At 39.5% G+C, this 13,284-nt stretch overlaps 1 protein-coding gene across 4 annotated transcripts; it reads left to right on the forward strand.

The window, feature by feature from the left end:
- Positions 1–2,153: 2,153 nt before the first annotated feature.
- Positions 2,154–12,519, forward strand: LOC118778145 (LIM/homeobox protein Lhx2-like). Of its 4 annotated transcripts, XM_036529529.1 has the most exons (6): positions 2,154–2,281; positions 2,803–2,965; positions 4,814–5,016; positions 5,467–5,849; positions 10,858–11,063; positions 12,240–12,519. In XM_036529529.1, exons 2-6 carry the CDS (start codon positions 2,846–2,848, stop codon positions 12,510–12,512), a joined length of 1,185 nt encoding a protein of 394 aa, XP_036385422.1. In that variant the 5' UTR covers positions 2,154–2,281; positions 2,803–2,845; the 3' UTR covers positions 12,513–12,519. The 4 variants fall into 4 exon arrangements, with proteins under 4 accessions (XP_036385422.1, XP_036385419.1, XP_036385420.1 ...); XM_036529526.1 differs by lacking the exon at positions 2,154–2,281 and having other exon boundaries at positions 2,753–2,965; XM_036529527.1 differs by lacking the exon at positions 2,154–2,281 and having other exon boundaries at positions 2,777–2,965; positions 12,291–12,519.
- Positions 12,520–13,284: the final 765 nt, after the last annotated feature.

Here is a 13,284-nt window from a genome sequence, read left to right on the forward strand (position 1 = left end):
AAGCAGAAGTTAGAAAGTAATGAGACTTTTATTTAGCTTGCAATATTTATTTTGGTTTTTGTTTATTGATGATCAAAATTTCAGGTTTTACTCTTCAGACGACATTCACCCCACCCTAGCTAACTAGCTAACGCGAGTAAAAAGTTACGAGACAAATTGCCTTTTTATGAGGCAGAAACATAACTGGCTAGATAAGAAATACTAGGTTGCAGAAGAAATGCGACGTACATACAAGCGCCAACGTTAATTAGCTAACTAGATAGGTAATGAGCAAGTACATCGTTGAACGGTAGCCCATTCATGAAAAGAGTAATGTGTACATAATAAAGTATACATTATGTCCTGTAAAGTGGTGCTAAATTTCATATTATTTGTTCATTGATGGCCAGCCAGCCATCTAGCTATTCGTGAAAGGATCATTGAAGGATCTTAGAACAACTGTCTTCTCGCTGCTTAAAGGCCAATTCCAAGGAGCATTTAGAAAGACTGATGAAAATACTTCAGATATCCGCAGTTGTATCACTATCGATTTCCGGGTTACTGCGTTTTTACGCAAGGGATGACCTTGATTGGTTGCAATACCGCAGAATTAGGAACATGTCCATACACTTAACTTTACCGCTTAACAGTACACTTTTGGGGATGTGCCTTTAAGAAACGTGATTTCTTATTTGCATATGTATGAGCACTCCCGCTACAGCGCCTGTCCGGGTAAGTGGACAGTGTTGGTATTAAAAACGTTGCAAATGGCGACAAAGTGACTGCTTCTGCTTTCTCCTGTCAACTCTAAGAAGTGTCGTGTATACAACTATCCTCTACTCTCTTCATGTATGGTGAGGGTAAAGTCTGACACGGTTTGTTAACACAAAGTAATAGATATGCATATTTGGGTACAGACTGTCCCGTGTGCGACCTCCGTCATTTTCCCTCTATATCCCAAAGGACCCGGAGCCACAGCTACAACTACCCATCAGATATAACGCGTTTCAAGCACTACAACGCCCATGACGTCAGTGGATCGCCTGTCATCGTTTCTCATTTCTTTGCAGATAAACTTGTGCCTCATCCCAAACGCCTACTACCTCCACCAGAAAAAAACCTGAAATTTAAAACAAGCAAACGCAGACCAGATATTGCAACAACTCTCACTTTGTCAGCGTAATACTATGCTGTTACTGTATATTGAGATTATTGCTGCTATGGCCCAATATTCTAATATCCTGACATTGTTTGTTGACATGAGCTGACATCCATCGTTGCCACAGCACAGTTGCTATGACTACGTTGTACAGTATTGCTGCCGCAACACATGACCCAGCCAACATTATAAAAAGGTTTTCTCCAACTGTTGTTTATTATTTTTGATGGATATCTGCAACTCAGAAGTAGTATCACAAGCTTGTTTCTTTTATAAATTCAAAAGTATTGTAGCTGTAAAAAACACTTTAAGCCAATAGACATCTCCAACGACAGTATAACGACAGTATACTAGACTGATATTAATGCCGCTTCTTCCAGCAATAATCATCACAATGATTATCTTTATGGGTTTACATTTTTTTCGAGGGGGCCATGATATGGATACAGGACTACAAGGCGAGGCGAAGCACAAAACACAATTAACCCTCAGTGAGGAAAGTATGATGACCGAAAAAAACGGTCTTGAAGCAAAGCCCGACTTCGGCTTTAAATCTGACGCCTCAATGCACTTTACTATAACAAGAATGGTGACGCCGGACACCCAATGAAAGGGGTTGATGGACGCGTGACGTCGTGCTCCCCGTAGAAAAGGCGCGGAGTGTAGCCGGGGTACAGAGACCGAGGACTGGGAATAGAACTGGGAGGCAGCGAGTGGAGTCTTGACAGGGATTATACAATCAACGTATACACAGGTCCTCCTACTCAATTAATCACAAGCAGCTCTGTTGACCGAAGGGGAAAAAACTTCGTTAAACAATAACAGCTCCTTGAGAGTTGAAAGCAAGACAACCGACATTTAGAGATATAATGTATATGTTTTCAACCTTCAATATTTTTTCTTCTTCTCAGAAATAGTGTTGGGCCATATAGCTATATAGCCTTGAAACAACATCAACAGACTTTCCGTTTACAATAAGTTTACTGTGGCATTTTTCGGCCTGCGGTGACAAGCTGATTGTCAAGAAGAGACGGCACAAAGAGATGCAAACGCCAACTCAGAGCTAAGAACCTGTTTTATTGAATTCCTCCGTTCCGCCGTTCATGGGAATATTTCAGTAAAGACCACCAACATTTGCTGCAGGTATAAACAATGTGTTTTAGAAGGTATTAAAGTGGCTCAGTATTCGCTGATCAGCGTTTACTTTTTTATTTCTAAAAAAATCACAATTGGGCTCTGGATAGATCCTCAATACAGAAGATCTTTGAGGAAACAGTAGCAGAATTCCCCACCTGGACCATAAGTTTCTGTTACGTGTGTGTTCTCTCCAGGAATTCTTGTGCGCACATTTCGATATTATTTTTCTTGTTAACAAGGGGACAGAGAAACTTGAACCCCGCGTGGAGTGGGTGCATATATAATTACCTTTGGAATACAATAAAACACGAATATTATTTCACATAATGTTTGTGATTGGTCGTGCCTATTTCATTTTATTTTTTTATCAAATGAAGCAAGTTGCAAGATAAAATAAGTGTTTCTCCATCTTATATTTTCCTCTGTTGTTGTTTTATCCCTTTCTGGAGTGCCGCGGAAGGAAGACGTTTTACTCCGATGCATGGGCTAGGTTTGCGTCTCATGGAAGTTGCATCTTTGGGTTTCAGATCTGAAGAAAAAACGTGCAATTTCCACTTCTCAGCGGCAGCGATGCTTTTCCACAGCCTCCCCGGAGGCGAGATGCAGGGGATCATTGATGAAATGGACCGGAGAGGAAAGGGAGATTCGGCGGCAATCAGCTCGACCATAGACATGGGTGAAACCGACACGGTAGGCATGAGCGAGGCGACGTTTCCTGCTGGCGCGTGGGAGTTCTGTGCACACTCCAATTTTACTCTGTTATGGAAAGGTTTCGGAAAAAAAACGGCTTAATACATTAAATTGTCATCGTTGAAATACTTTTGTTGTACTTATTTCAGTCATGAACTGAATTGGTCTGATGAAGACACAATATTTCAGGTATCAACACATAGCTGCAAGGATTTATTTGAGTTAAACATCATCCTACATGTGGGGTACGTTTACATAATTATTCATGATAATTTCGTAGCAAGACTACACATACACAACTTCTTCCCAAATACTGAAAAAATACATGAAACACTTGGGAGACGATTGCACAAGAGGTGTAGCCTATATTTCATGGATGCGTGTTGCAATCATTTTTGAATTCTGAAAATAATTTATCTACAAATAATCAGATGCACTGTAATCCAGTTCTAAAACAGAAAATGTAAATTGGCTGCAATTAATGAAAAGTCAATTTTAAAAGCTATCTGTGCCACTTAACTAACTGCTAAATTTTCGCATAGGTTTTAGTAGCCATATGAAATCGTTATTTAATCGATAATAAATTTGAATTAACTTAGATTACGTTCAGTTAAATAAAAACTGGTAACCTCATTATTTATAGGTCATAGTCGTTGTGTTGCATGGTATTTTGCTGAAAAAGCGTAAATTATTTATTGAAGAATTTATCAAATTGACCAAGTGTTCGATTACGGCATTCAGGCCTGCATTTCAATTTTTGTCGTTTATTTTATGCAAAAAAAGTTTAATTTTAAGTCCACCAAATGCCATACCTATCGATCTGCTAAATGTGACTAACGGCTGTTTACCATATCACGATCAATACTAATCATATCAAAGTAATTAGAATTCCCGTTTTATTCACTTTCTGTCAGCACACGGTTTAACTATTGCTATTGTGGGCCAGAGGACGTGGAAGATTAAAAAAAAAACTGACCTTGACCTCCGCCATTACTTGTGTTTGGACTCGTTTCTGAAATAATTGGGCAGTTGGTGCGGTTTGTCAACTATGGCGAACAGTTTATTCTGCCTTTTTATAGTTTAAATGCAAGCCAAATGCCATTATGGGCATTAAGTCTACTTTACTACTACTTGAGTTCGTTAATACACAAACGTGTGGATTTTGGATATGGAACATTAAATACCACATATTTTTCTCCATCATAATTTTCAGAACTTCTAAAACTTCTTGACCTTAACATTGTTTTTAGTTAACGGAGCCCTCTCTACAGTTATGCCCCGTTCGTTCATTTTATGGGTGCAATCAAACCGTCTTGATTTCATTTAAAACCTGCTGCTTTTCGGTTTGTGCTATTTTGCGTTTAAGATGGTTATTTTATATTTCATTTGTTTTCTCCTGTTGGCCCATTTGAACTCACAGAATGATGAGGTCAAAACATTTTATATGTTAGTCTTTAGACGAGGCTGCAGTAAATAGCTTCGTTGCATAAAATAGATTTGAGCCTATTTTAAATACAAAACTTTTTTAAAGTTCTGTTTTTTGTTGTTATACAAATAAAATCATGGTCCAGCATGTTTTTTTTTTTTAATAATGAACGCTCTGCTTTGGGAAAATAAAAAAATATTGTTGATTCAAAAGTATTTTGTTTCCTGTTTTCATTTCGTAGTGTAATAAAGAGATTTCATTGATATATAACCCGATTTATATCAGGTTATGTCGACCTATGTAAGAACAATGCCATGAATGATACAATAATGCTTTAAAAAACAAACTAGATATCGGCATAATTATTGCGCAGGACATTCTTGTTTCAGGAGTGTGTCACAGTGCATTATTTTGCTTTACAGAACGCGACCGCCATTAGTGGCGACCGTGTGGCTCTGTGCGCCGGCTGCGGGGGAAAGATCTCCGACCGCTACTACCTGCTCGCAGTGGACAAACAGTGGCACATGCGCTGTCTGAAGTGCAGCGAGTGTAAACTCAACCTGGAGTCCGAGCTCACCTGCTTTAGTAAAGATGGCAGCATTTATTGCAAGGAAGACTATTACAGGTAACACATCGGACATCTTTAGCGCTAACAAAACAAATAGAAATAATGCAGAATAATAGGCAGAAAAAGGAAAGTGGTAGAAAAAGGAAACACGCTTTAAGTAGGCTGTTTAATCTACATGCTTCACTAAAATGTGAAAACTATTATATATAATTCATGATGCATCTCCTTTTTGTGCCACAGGATACAAAAAAATATATATGTATAAAAATTAAAAAGTTACTATGCATGAACTCAGTGGTAATCTGGTATTAGCTTCTTACCCGACTACTTGTTTCCATAAAGCGTTATACTCATAATTACTACGATTACACAGAATAGCTGTGATGCTAAAATTTACTTATCCCTGTCCAACTTCTTGTTCGAGATGCACGCTTTTCATGGATGCTATTGCTGAAATCTTGACCGCTTGAACTGAGTGCACTGAGACGCAGCTCTCTCCCCACACAGGCGATTCTCCGTGCAGAGATGTGCCCGGTGCCACCTTGGTATTTCAGCGTCGGAAATGGTGATGCGCGCCAGGGATTTGGTGTATCACCTGAACTGTTTCACCTGCACCACCTGCAGCAAAATGCTGACGACGGGAGACCACTTCGGCATGAAAGACAGTCTGGTGTACTGCCGGGTACACTTTGAAACGCTAATACAGGGGGAATACCAAGCACATTACAACCACACGGATATAGCGCCCAACAAAGGCGGAGGACTTGGTGCAGGAACGGCTAATGCGCTCGGGCTGGGCTACTACAACGGCGCGAGCACTGTGCAGAAGGGCAGACCGCGGAAGAGAAAAAGTCCTGGACCAGGAGCAGACCTGGCAGCTTACAACGCAGGTAGGAAACACGAGTTGTCTTTATGTTCTACGGGGGCAAGGATATTGCGGGAGGTCTTCTAAATGGAGAAGGGTGGAGAAGGACTCTTATTATACTGCTTTTTGGCCTTAAGTCTGAATGGTATATTTAAAGCATGCTCCTTGGACAAGATGCGATGTCGTCTAAGAAGGTAAAAGCAACACTCTCTTCCATGTGTCATTCAAAGCTAAGGCCAAGCCGTAAAGAAGGAGTATTGAATTCCGTCCATGTGTCTCGTCATCACACACCGTCTGTAACAAGGGCAGATGGGAACGCCCACGTGGGAGTTAACAGCTGAGAAACCCTTATTCTGTGAACAGAAACTCAGCAGAACAAGAAATCATGACTGTATGGTGTGGTGAAATATGAGACTGAAAAAACAGTTTTACCACACCAGCTTTCAGGTAAAAATTGAATAGATTCAAATATTAGAACATACAACGGTATAAAGCCAAAATTATAAAACTACAACTCCAATGATAATTGATTGTTTTGTTAAAATGGCAGGCACTTTCTTCATTATCTTTGAGATTTTGCACAGATTGGAATAAGCGTGGCCTTTTTTTTAACTTCAGTTAGGATGTTATGATACAAATGTGTCATAATAATTCACTGCAATGCTAGTATAATGAATTGTAATTAACTGTAATGAATGGATATTTTGTTACATTATTTGTGTATCTTATTATTTATCACAACAATAATTTAGATGTTTTGGAAGGCATTAATTAAGGTCTAATTAAGTGCAACGTCACCGTAATAGAGACGGCAAAAGTTAAGCAAGGCGCGTGCTAGTGAAGCTTGGAGTGAAACTTTCATCTTTACGTCATCACGGAGCATGCACTGATGAGTGCAGATTTGTTCCAATCGCACTGCCACAGACTGATTCAATTAAAGCCACATTTTCAACATATATCCAAATGTGAAAAGTATTTCTAATTTGGTACTAAAAATGCCAAAACGTCTTGTAGCCTATTTTATGGAAACGCACACCTGGTCCAGGATCTTTTCTCTTCCGCGGTCATGTATTACATTTACATTTACATTTATTTATTTAGCAGACGCTTTTATCCAAAGCGACTTACAAAAGTGCATACAGCAAGTATAGCATTATTATTATTATAGCATTATTATGCCATGAAATACACCAACGAATAATTCCCCACTGATTTGCACTGTGTATGTACTGCATTCAAAGGTGAATTGAGTTTAATTTTTATTGGAAATGTATTAATAGTTGACACATCGTACAAAAATCTTTATATCAATTATCTCATTTGAAGAAACAATTTAATGGTAGTATAACAGGTGCCACACAGTAAGAATAGGCTACTATTTACACAAAAACATTAGCTAACCATTGGACAGTGCCTTTGTAAATCGTCGATATTCTTTCGAACGATGTTTGCAGTTCTTCATATATTATCCACAGCATTGGAGACTAAAATAGACTGCACCAATTCATCGACTGTAAGCGATAGGAGGTTAAGAGATGAATTAATAGAACCCTACTGAACTGACCGAGTGATCGTCTGATAATCCTCAAGTAATTTTATTTTTTTTTTCATTTTAGTTCATTTTCCTGCTTCACAGTTTCCCAATTCCATGCAACTGAATTCTAATACTGTTATCATTAGTAGTTGTAGTGTTCATAATCAAAATAAAAAAAACACTCCTGCTACTGCTAATGATAATAATGACAGTGGTTGTAAAAGTTTGGTCATTTTAAAAACGTGAAAGGCATGCGCAAAGTTGCAGAGGACACGTGCTGTACTATTAGATAATAGCCCAAGATACTAATGTTTTGCCTCGCATTGTTTAGTGAATGGACTGGTATGCGTGTATGCGTTTCTCATCATAGTTAACGTACTGAAGACCTGCGATAATGTCGAACACACTCCGGTCCCCTTCCCCTGCCCCGTTATGGCCCAGTTTGGACCCCTCCCTGGCCGAACAGGACTCAGCTGGAACAGAGGGTCAAGGCAGAAAGCTCGAGACGACGATGGAGGCAGACAAGTGGAAAACAGCTCAGAGGGAGGCCGGAGCTTCAAAAAGATTTAACCAGAGGGAAAGCGAGAGAGAGCGAGGCGGTTTTTTTGTGGGAGGGGGGATCCTCTTCCCCACCCCAGACATACTTGTTGAATACTTGCTCGATGTAATTTGAGGTCAGTAAATCAATGTCGGAAAGCTTATGGAACATGGGCGCACCTGTACGAAATCCTGAATGAAATGTTCTCGTGAGAGATTTCCGAAGGATGACCTCCCCCAGTTATGAAAGTTTTATCTTTTTATATAACAGAATGGAATGCGAGGGCACGAATTGCAAAGGGCAGCTCTCAACTTCTCCCTTTCACTTTCGTCTGACTCACAGAGTCTGGGTACAGTTACACGTATATTATTATTACATTTGGTATAAATACCTACTACAACCACTCTTACTAATAACAATAATAATGAAATACTCAAAGAAATGAACGTCTCAGATAAACCGCATGTGACAATAAAATAGAATTTTCAGTCCTTTAATTAGTCGGCCAGAGACAGGTCCCTTTGTTGTACCCGAGTGTAAACTCAGAGCTGTAATCGCGATAGATATGAAAGATCTTAGATCAGTTATTATTATGATTATTATTATTATTATTATTATTATTATTATTACACTCTGCTGTACTGACACGCGACAGACAGCGGCTTTAGACATGTTCAGTCGTCTTTGGTTAGTCCGTTGTAACTGCTCCGCTCAATTTTTCGCTTTCTTTTGGCGTAAGAAGTTGCATTTGCACTCTACGTTCTTTTAGAACTGTGCTGCCCTCTGTGGGCACGTGTTGACTTGACACATTTATTGGGAAATACCTCCTAGTAAACATGAATCGCACTTCGGCCTATATAAATCGTATAATCGGATAACAGTAACACAAAATTATAGTTACAAAAGTAAGTGATATTTGTTTCTATTGTAATACACGTAATGCTTTCTTTTGCCCAACTGCTATGTAAACAGTTTATTACAATAAATATTAACAGAAGTGACCTTTATGAAGTGGACAATAGGCCTATTTAGTGACTCTATGTCGCGTTTTGACAATGAGATCATAGAATCGCCGTGCTCCTTTCACATTTCACATTTGTGTTTATGGTCCCCCGTTCGTACGTTTCGTTGCGAGTAGACAAGCTTGAAAAACATTTGTTCTGTGTTTTAGTGTTATGGACGTTTAAGGGTAATTATTGAACGTGTTATTCTGTATATTCTGAATCAGTGATATTTGCCGTTGTCACAGAAAATATTTTTCAGAGCTGTTATGCCTCCAGCAACACTTTCGCTGCTGCCAAGAAACTGTAGTCAGGATCGTGTTTGTGTGAGTCTGCCAGTTTGTCCTCATTTCTGTAACCAGCAAAATTAGAATGCGCACAGCTGTTTTTTTTATTCCTTTTAATTTATTCATTAGACTGTGCCCAGAGCGTAGCACATATTGTCCTGCAAATGAGCCTACTTTAAGTCAAATTACAGAATGTAAATGTCCAGAAACGAATTATGACAGCGGTTATAACTACTGTTGTCGAAGCCCTTATGAAACAACAACTGCTACGACTACTAGTGTTGCTGCTCCTTCTACTTCTAACAGGGTAGTTTTACTATCACAAATATTAACAGGAAGATTGCCATACGAAATTTCAACCTCCCCCTCGGATGCTGAATTTAACCTGTTGTGTAGACTGCTTCCAGGCATATTGGACTACCCTTGACATCAGTTGGCTGTCAGGAGACCTTAAAAGTTACAGTCAAACGTCCTTTTAGCCACGGGGTGGTGGAAAACAGGAACCAGCAACTGCTACAGAGTCCACACGAGCGGGTTGACTTGAAGTGCGTTGACTGGTCTTCAGACACAGAGTTATTGACAGTGACATCTTCTGTATCTCAAAATTCCACATATGAGCTCCCAAGGCCTTCTGGTTAATATGTCCATGTGTAAAAGAGTTGGTAGACGTGTTGAGAGTTTTAAACTATTTGAATGTGAGCAGCGCTGGTTTCCAGCTGGGAAATAAGTCAAAAATTAACATGGTGACAGTACTTATGCTTTCAGTACCATCTCACCACTGCAGAGAGTGAACTGTGTCTGCTGAAATTTAAGTATTTTGGGGAATTATATAGTCCAGCTTTCAATGTTTTCTGTAAGTTTTCGAGTTTGAAAGCTGGAAGCCAATTGTGATGACATATGTGGCTAATTCAGTTACAGTGCAGAGAGCTTTTGGTCCCAATTTCCAACAACAAATTGAAAATAGTGTTGTTTTTCCATTACCTTAACATGAAATGTTCATCCTGAAATAAAACAGAAATGACATGACATTGAACCCCCACAAGCTGAAAATTATAAAACTGAAACTACATTAAAGCCCTTAAACAGTATACAATCTATTTATTTCAACTAAATTCAAAATATGGACTTTTGAAAGTCTATTTCTATTTAAAGGGATATGCAACGTACAATCAGGAGGGATGCTTACTGCCTGTACTGAAATTTTGGACAAGCAACCAATTTTAATTGCTAAGCTTCTTTGAGAACATTTGAGATATGTTTTACATTGCAGAGATTCATGACTAAGGGCCATAAGTTTGAATCTCGGGTTTGACACTCAAGCAAAGAACCTCATCTGCCCCTATAAAACTAGAGGCTGTATTGTTGGGTCACTGAAGATGAATGACTTAAAGCTGGGAGCCACAGTGAAAAACAGTGGCAGAAGAGATAGACTTTCTCCCTGAATGTTGTAGGGTCAATTCCAGGGGTGGGAACCTGTAAAAATATAGTTATCCGGCTAGATATCTGATGTATAAATAAACTATAGGTAAAATGTGAACTGTGCCCATTGTCCATGATACAGGTGTCTGCTCTGCAAATTAGGATGCAATATACTAATTAGGAACCAAACCGTAGGTTTACCATACTGTAGTAGTTCTTTGTCTTTGTTCTGACCAATAATCCCCAACCCCCAGGGCTCACCTGTAATGAGAATGACAGGGACCTCCCAGAGCGGGACTCCCACTATGGATCCAGCCAGAAGTCCAAGCGCATGAGGACCTCCTTCAAACACCATCAGCTGAGGACCATGAAGTCCTACTTCGCCATCAACCACAACCCCGATGCCAAGGACCTGAAGCAGCTGGCCCAGAAAACAGGCCTGACCAAACGAGTGCTGCAGGTGAGAGCACCTCATGGGTCCTACAACAGCTTGTCAGCCTGGCTCTCTGATCCATGTGCCTGTCTTGTATGGCAGTAATAAGGCCTAGATTCTCTTGCCCATAACTTTGTCTAATGAATAAATATGTTAGTTTTCAATGACCTTGCCAAACTGTGTTTGAAAAAAGAAACAATTGCATTTAAAATGAGTCAAAGTTAACAAAAAATATTGTTGTGCTACTTTCATTATTATAACACCAGCAATCATGGTTATTTTGGCCTTTCCTACATTATTGCAATGGTGCTGCTCATTTTCAAACTGATAAACACGTCAAAGTGACTAATCAACAATGAATACTACATGATGCATAATGAAAAAAAAGAAAAAGGCAATTCCCATTGTGTGGTAGCGTCTCATAGTCAAACAAAAACATACGCTAGATAAATATTTATCAGATCTAAACCAGCATAGTTTTGTTGATCCAACAGTATTTACAGATATCTTACTTGCATTTCTTTATTATAACTTTATTACTGTGCCAGAAAAATGTGCAGGTTCCGATTTAATATCTCATTTGATGCACAAGTGTGCACACATTTAACTTAATTATTTTGATAGACTGGTACAAATATGTAAACAGAGATTTTAAAATTTTTCTATGAATGTATACATTTTTATATGATAAAAAAGAAGGGATGATGATGATGATATCTCTATAATGAGTGACAGTATTGTCTGTTGTCATCTACCATGGTGCTGTTAAGATTTCATGTAAGATGAAAGTGACTCCAGTTTAGAATGGCAGCTGTTTAGAGTGGAAAATGGGAATGCACAACATAGCAGATCATTTGCAGACAAATGGTTCTGGCAGCAAATCATTGTGGGGAAAGAAAAAAAGAAATGGGTTTCTGTGCAGAAATTCTGTAAAGATCTAAGAGAACACAAACAGAAAGCAAAGCAGCCAGGTATTTCACTTAGGTGGATGGATGGAACATAAAATTGTAAGCAATGTAAATTGATCTGTATAAGTGTGTCTCCTATGCAAATATAATGTAATAATGTATGTGCATGTATGTGTGGGTGTGCTTGCAGGGGAGAGGGTGTGTGTGTGTGTGTGTGTGAACGTGTGAACGCACAAACTTTCTCCTTTCACATTCCTCTGGTTGGAACAATGTCCTATTGAATTGGTTTTCACAGGTCTGGTTCCAGAACGCCCGGGCCAAATTTCGACGGAACCTACTACGTCAGGAGAACACGGGGGTGGACAAGGCGTCGGACGGATCCACACTGCAGGGGGGGTCGCCCTCCGGTCCGCCCTCAGACATCTCCAACACCTCCATGAGCCCCTCGGCAACCCCTACCCTCACAGACCTCACCAACCCCACCGTGACCTCCGTGCTGACCTCAGGGGGGCTGGACAGCCACGATTCCAGGAGCCCCCCCGAGGCCACCCTCACCAGCCTGTTTTGACACCCCATACCCCCAAACCTTGATTCCTTTGGATTTTAAACCAAAAGAAGGCAATTCAATTTAAATAAAGACAGAGATTTTAAAAAGATGAATTTTTCCCTCTTAGGTTGACTCCTTCAGGCTTATTTTTAGATTTAAAGTAAGCCTTGTTTCAGACTGACTTTAGGTTTAGTCCATCTGAGGGGGAAGTAAGCCAATCAGAGCTCTTACTTTTTGAAAAACTGAAGGGTGTTTTTTCTTGTTGTTGTTGTTTTCGCCATGTTTACAGGCTGGTATGGCCAGACCCTACCCAGTCATGGATTATAATTCCAAACCAGCGTTTGTGTGTACAAAGCACAGTGAATCTACCAGGAAGAAAGGTGATGACTATGATGATGATGAAGAAGAAGAAGATGATGACAATGATAATGGTGATGATGAGAATGATTTTCTGAAAAGTTGGAATAAAAAGAGAAACTTAACAATGCAAATATGATGGTAATGTCAGGCGGAGGACTGCTAGGTGCCTTATTCACATTGTAACCAAGAATCCCCACCTTATTCAGGAGTGTTTTCACATGATTAAGATATGACATAGGAGCATAAACATCTGTTTACCATATTCAAAATAAAGGTAATATACAAGGTACAGAAAAAGAAAAAAATCTCTACTGACATACACACAATGGAGCAGTCTGCCAGTGCTTCCCACATATGTGTGTAAATTCAAAATGTCCTAGCGGTTTATCCATGTGTTTGGGGGCCAGGTTTCTCTGCGTGTGCTGCTTCCTTT

Source organism: Megalops cyprinoides, chromosome 5, assembly GCF_013368585.1.
Source record: "Megalops cyprinoides isolate fMegCyp1 chromosome 5, fMegCyp1.pri, whole genome shotgun sequence".
Taxonomy (NCBI): domain Eukaryota; kingdom Metazoa; phylum Chordata; class Actinopteri; order Elopiformes; family Megalopidae; genus Megalops; species Megalops cyprinoides.

Coding starts and splice junctions, on each gene's coding strand:
- LOC118778145 (XM_036529526.1), top strand. CDS start 2,753: ATGCATGGGCTAGGTTTGCGTCTCATGGAAGTTGCATCTTTGGGTTTC. Junction 5,017..5,466: donor TGCAAGGAAGACTATTACAG/GTAACACATCGG, acceptor CTCCCCACACAG/GCGATTCTCCGTGCAGAGAT. Junction 5,850..10,857: donor CCTGGCAGCTTACAACGCAG/GTAGGAAACACG, acceptor CCCAACCCCCAG/GGCTCACCTGTAATGAGAAT.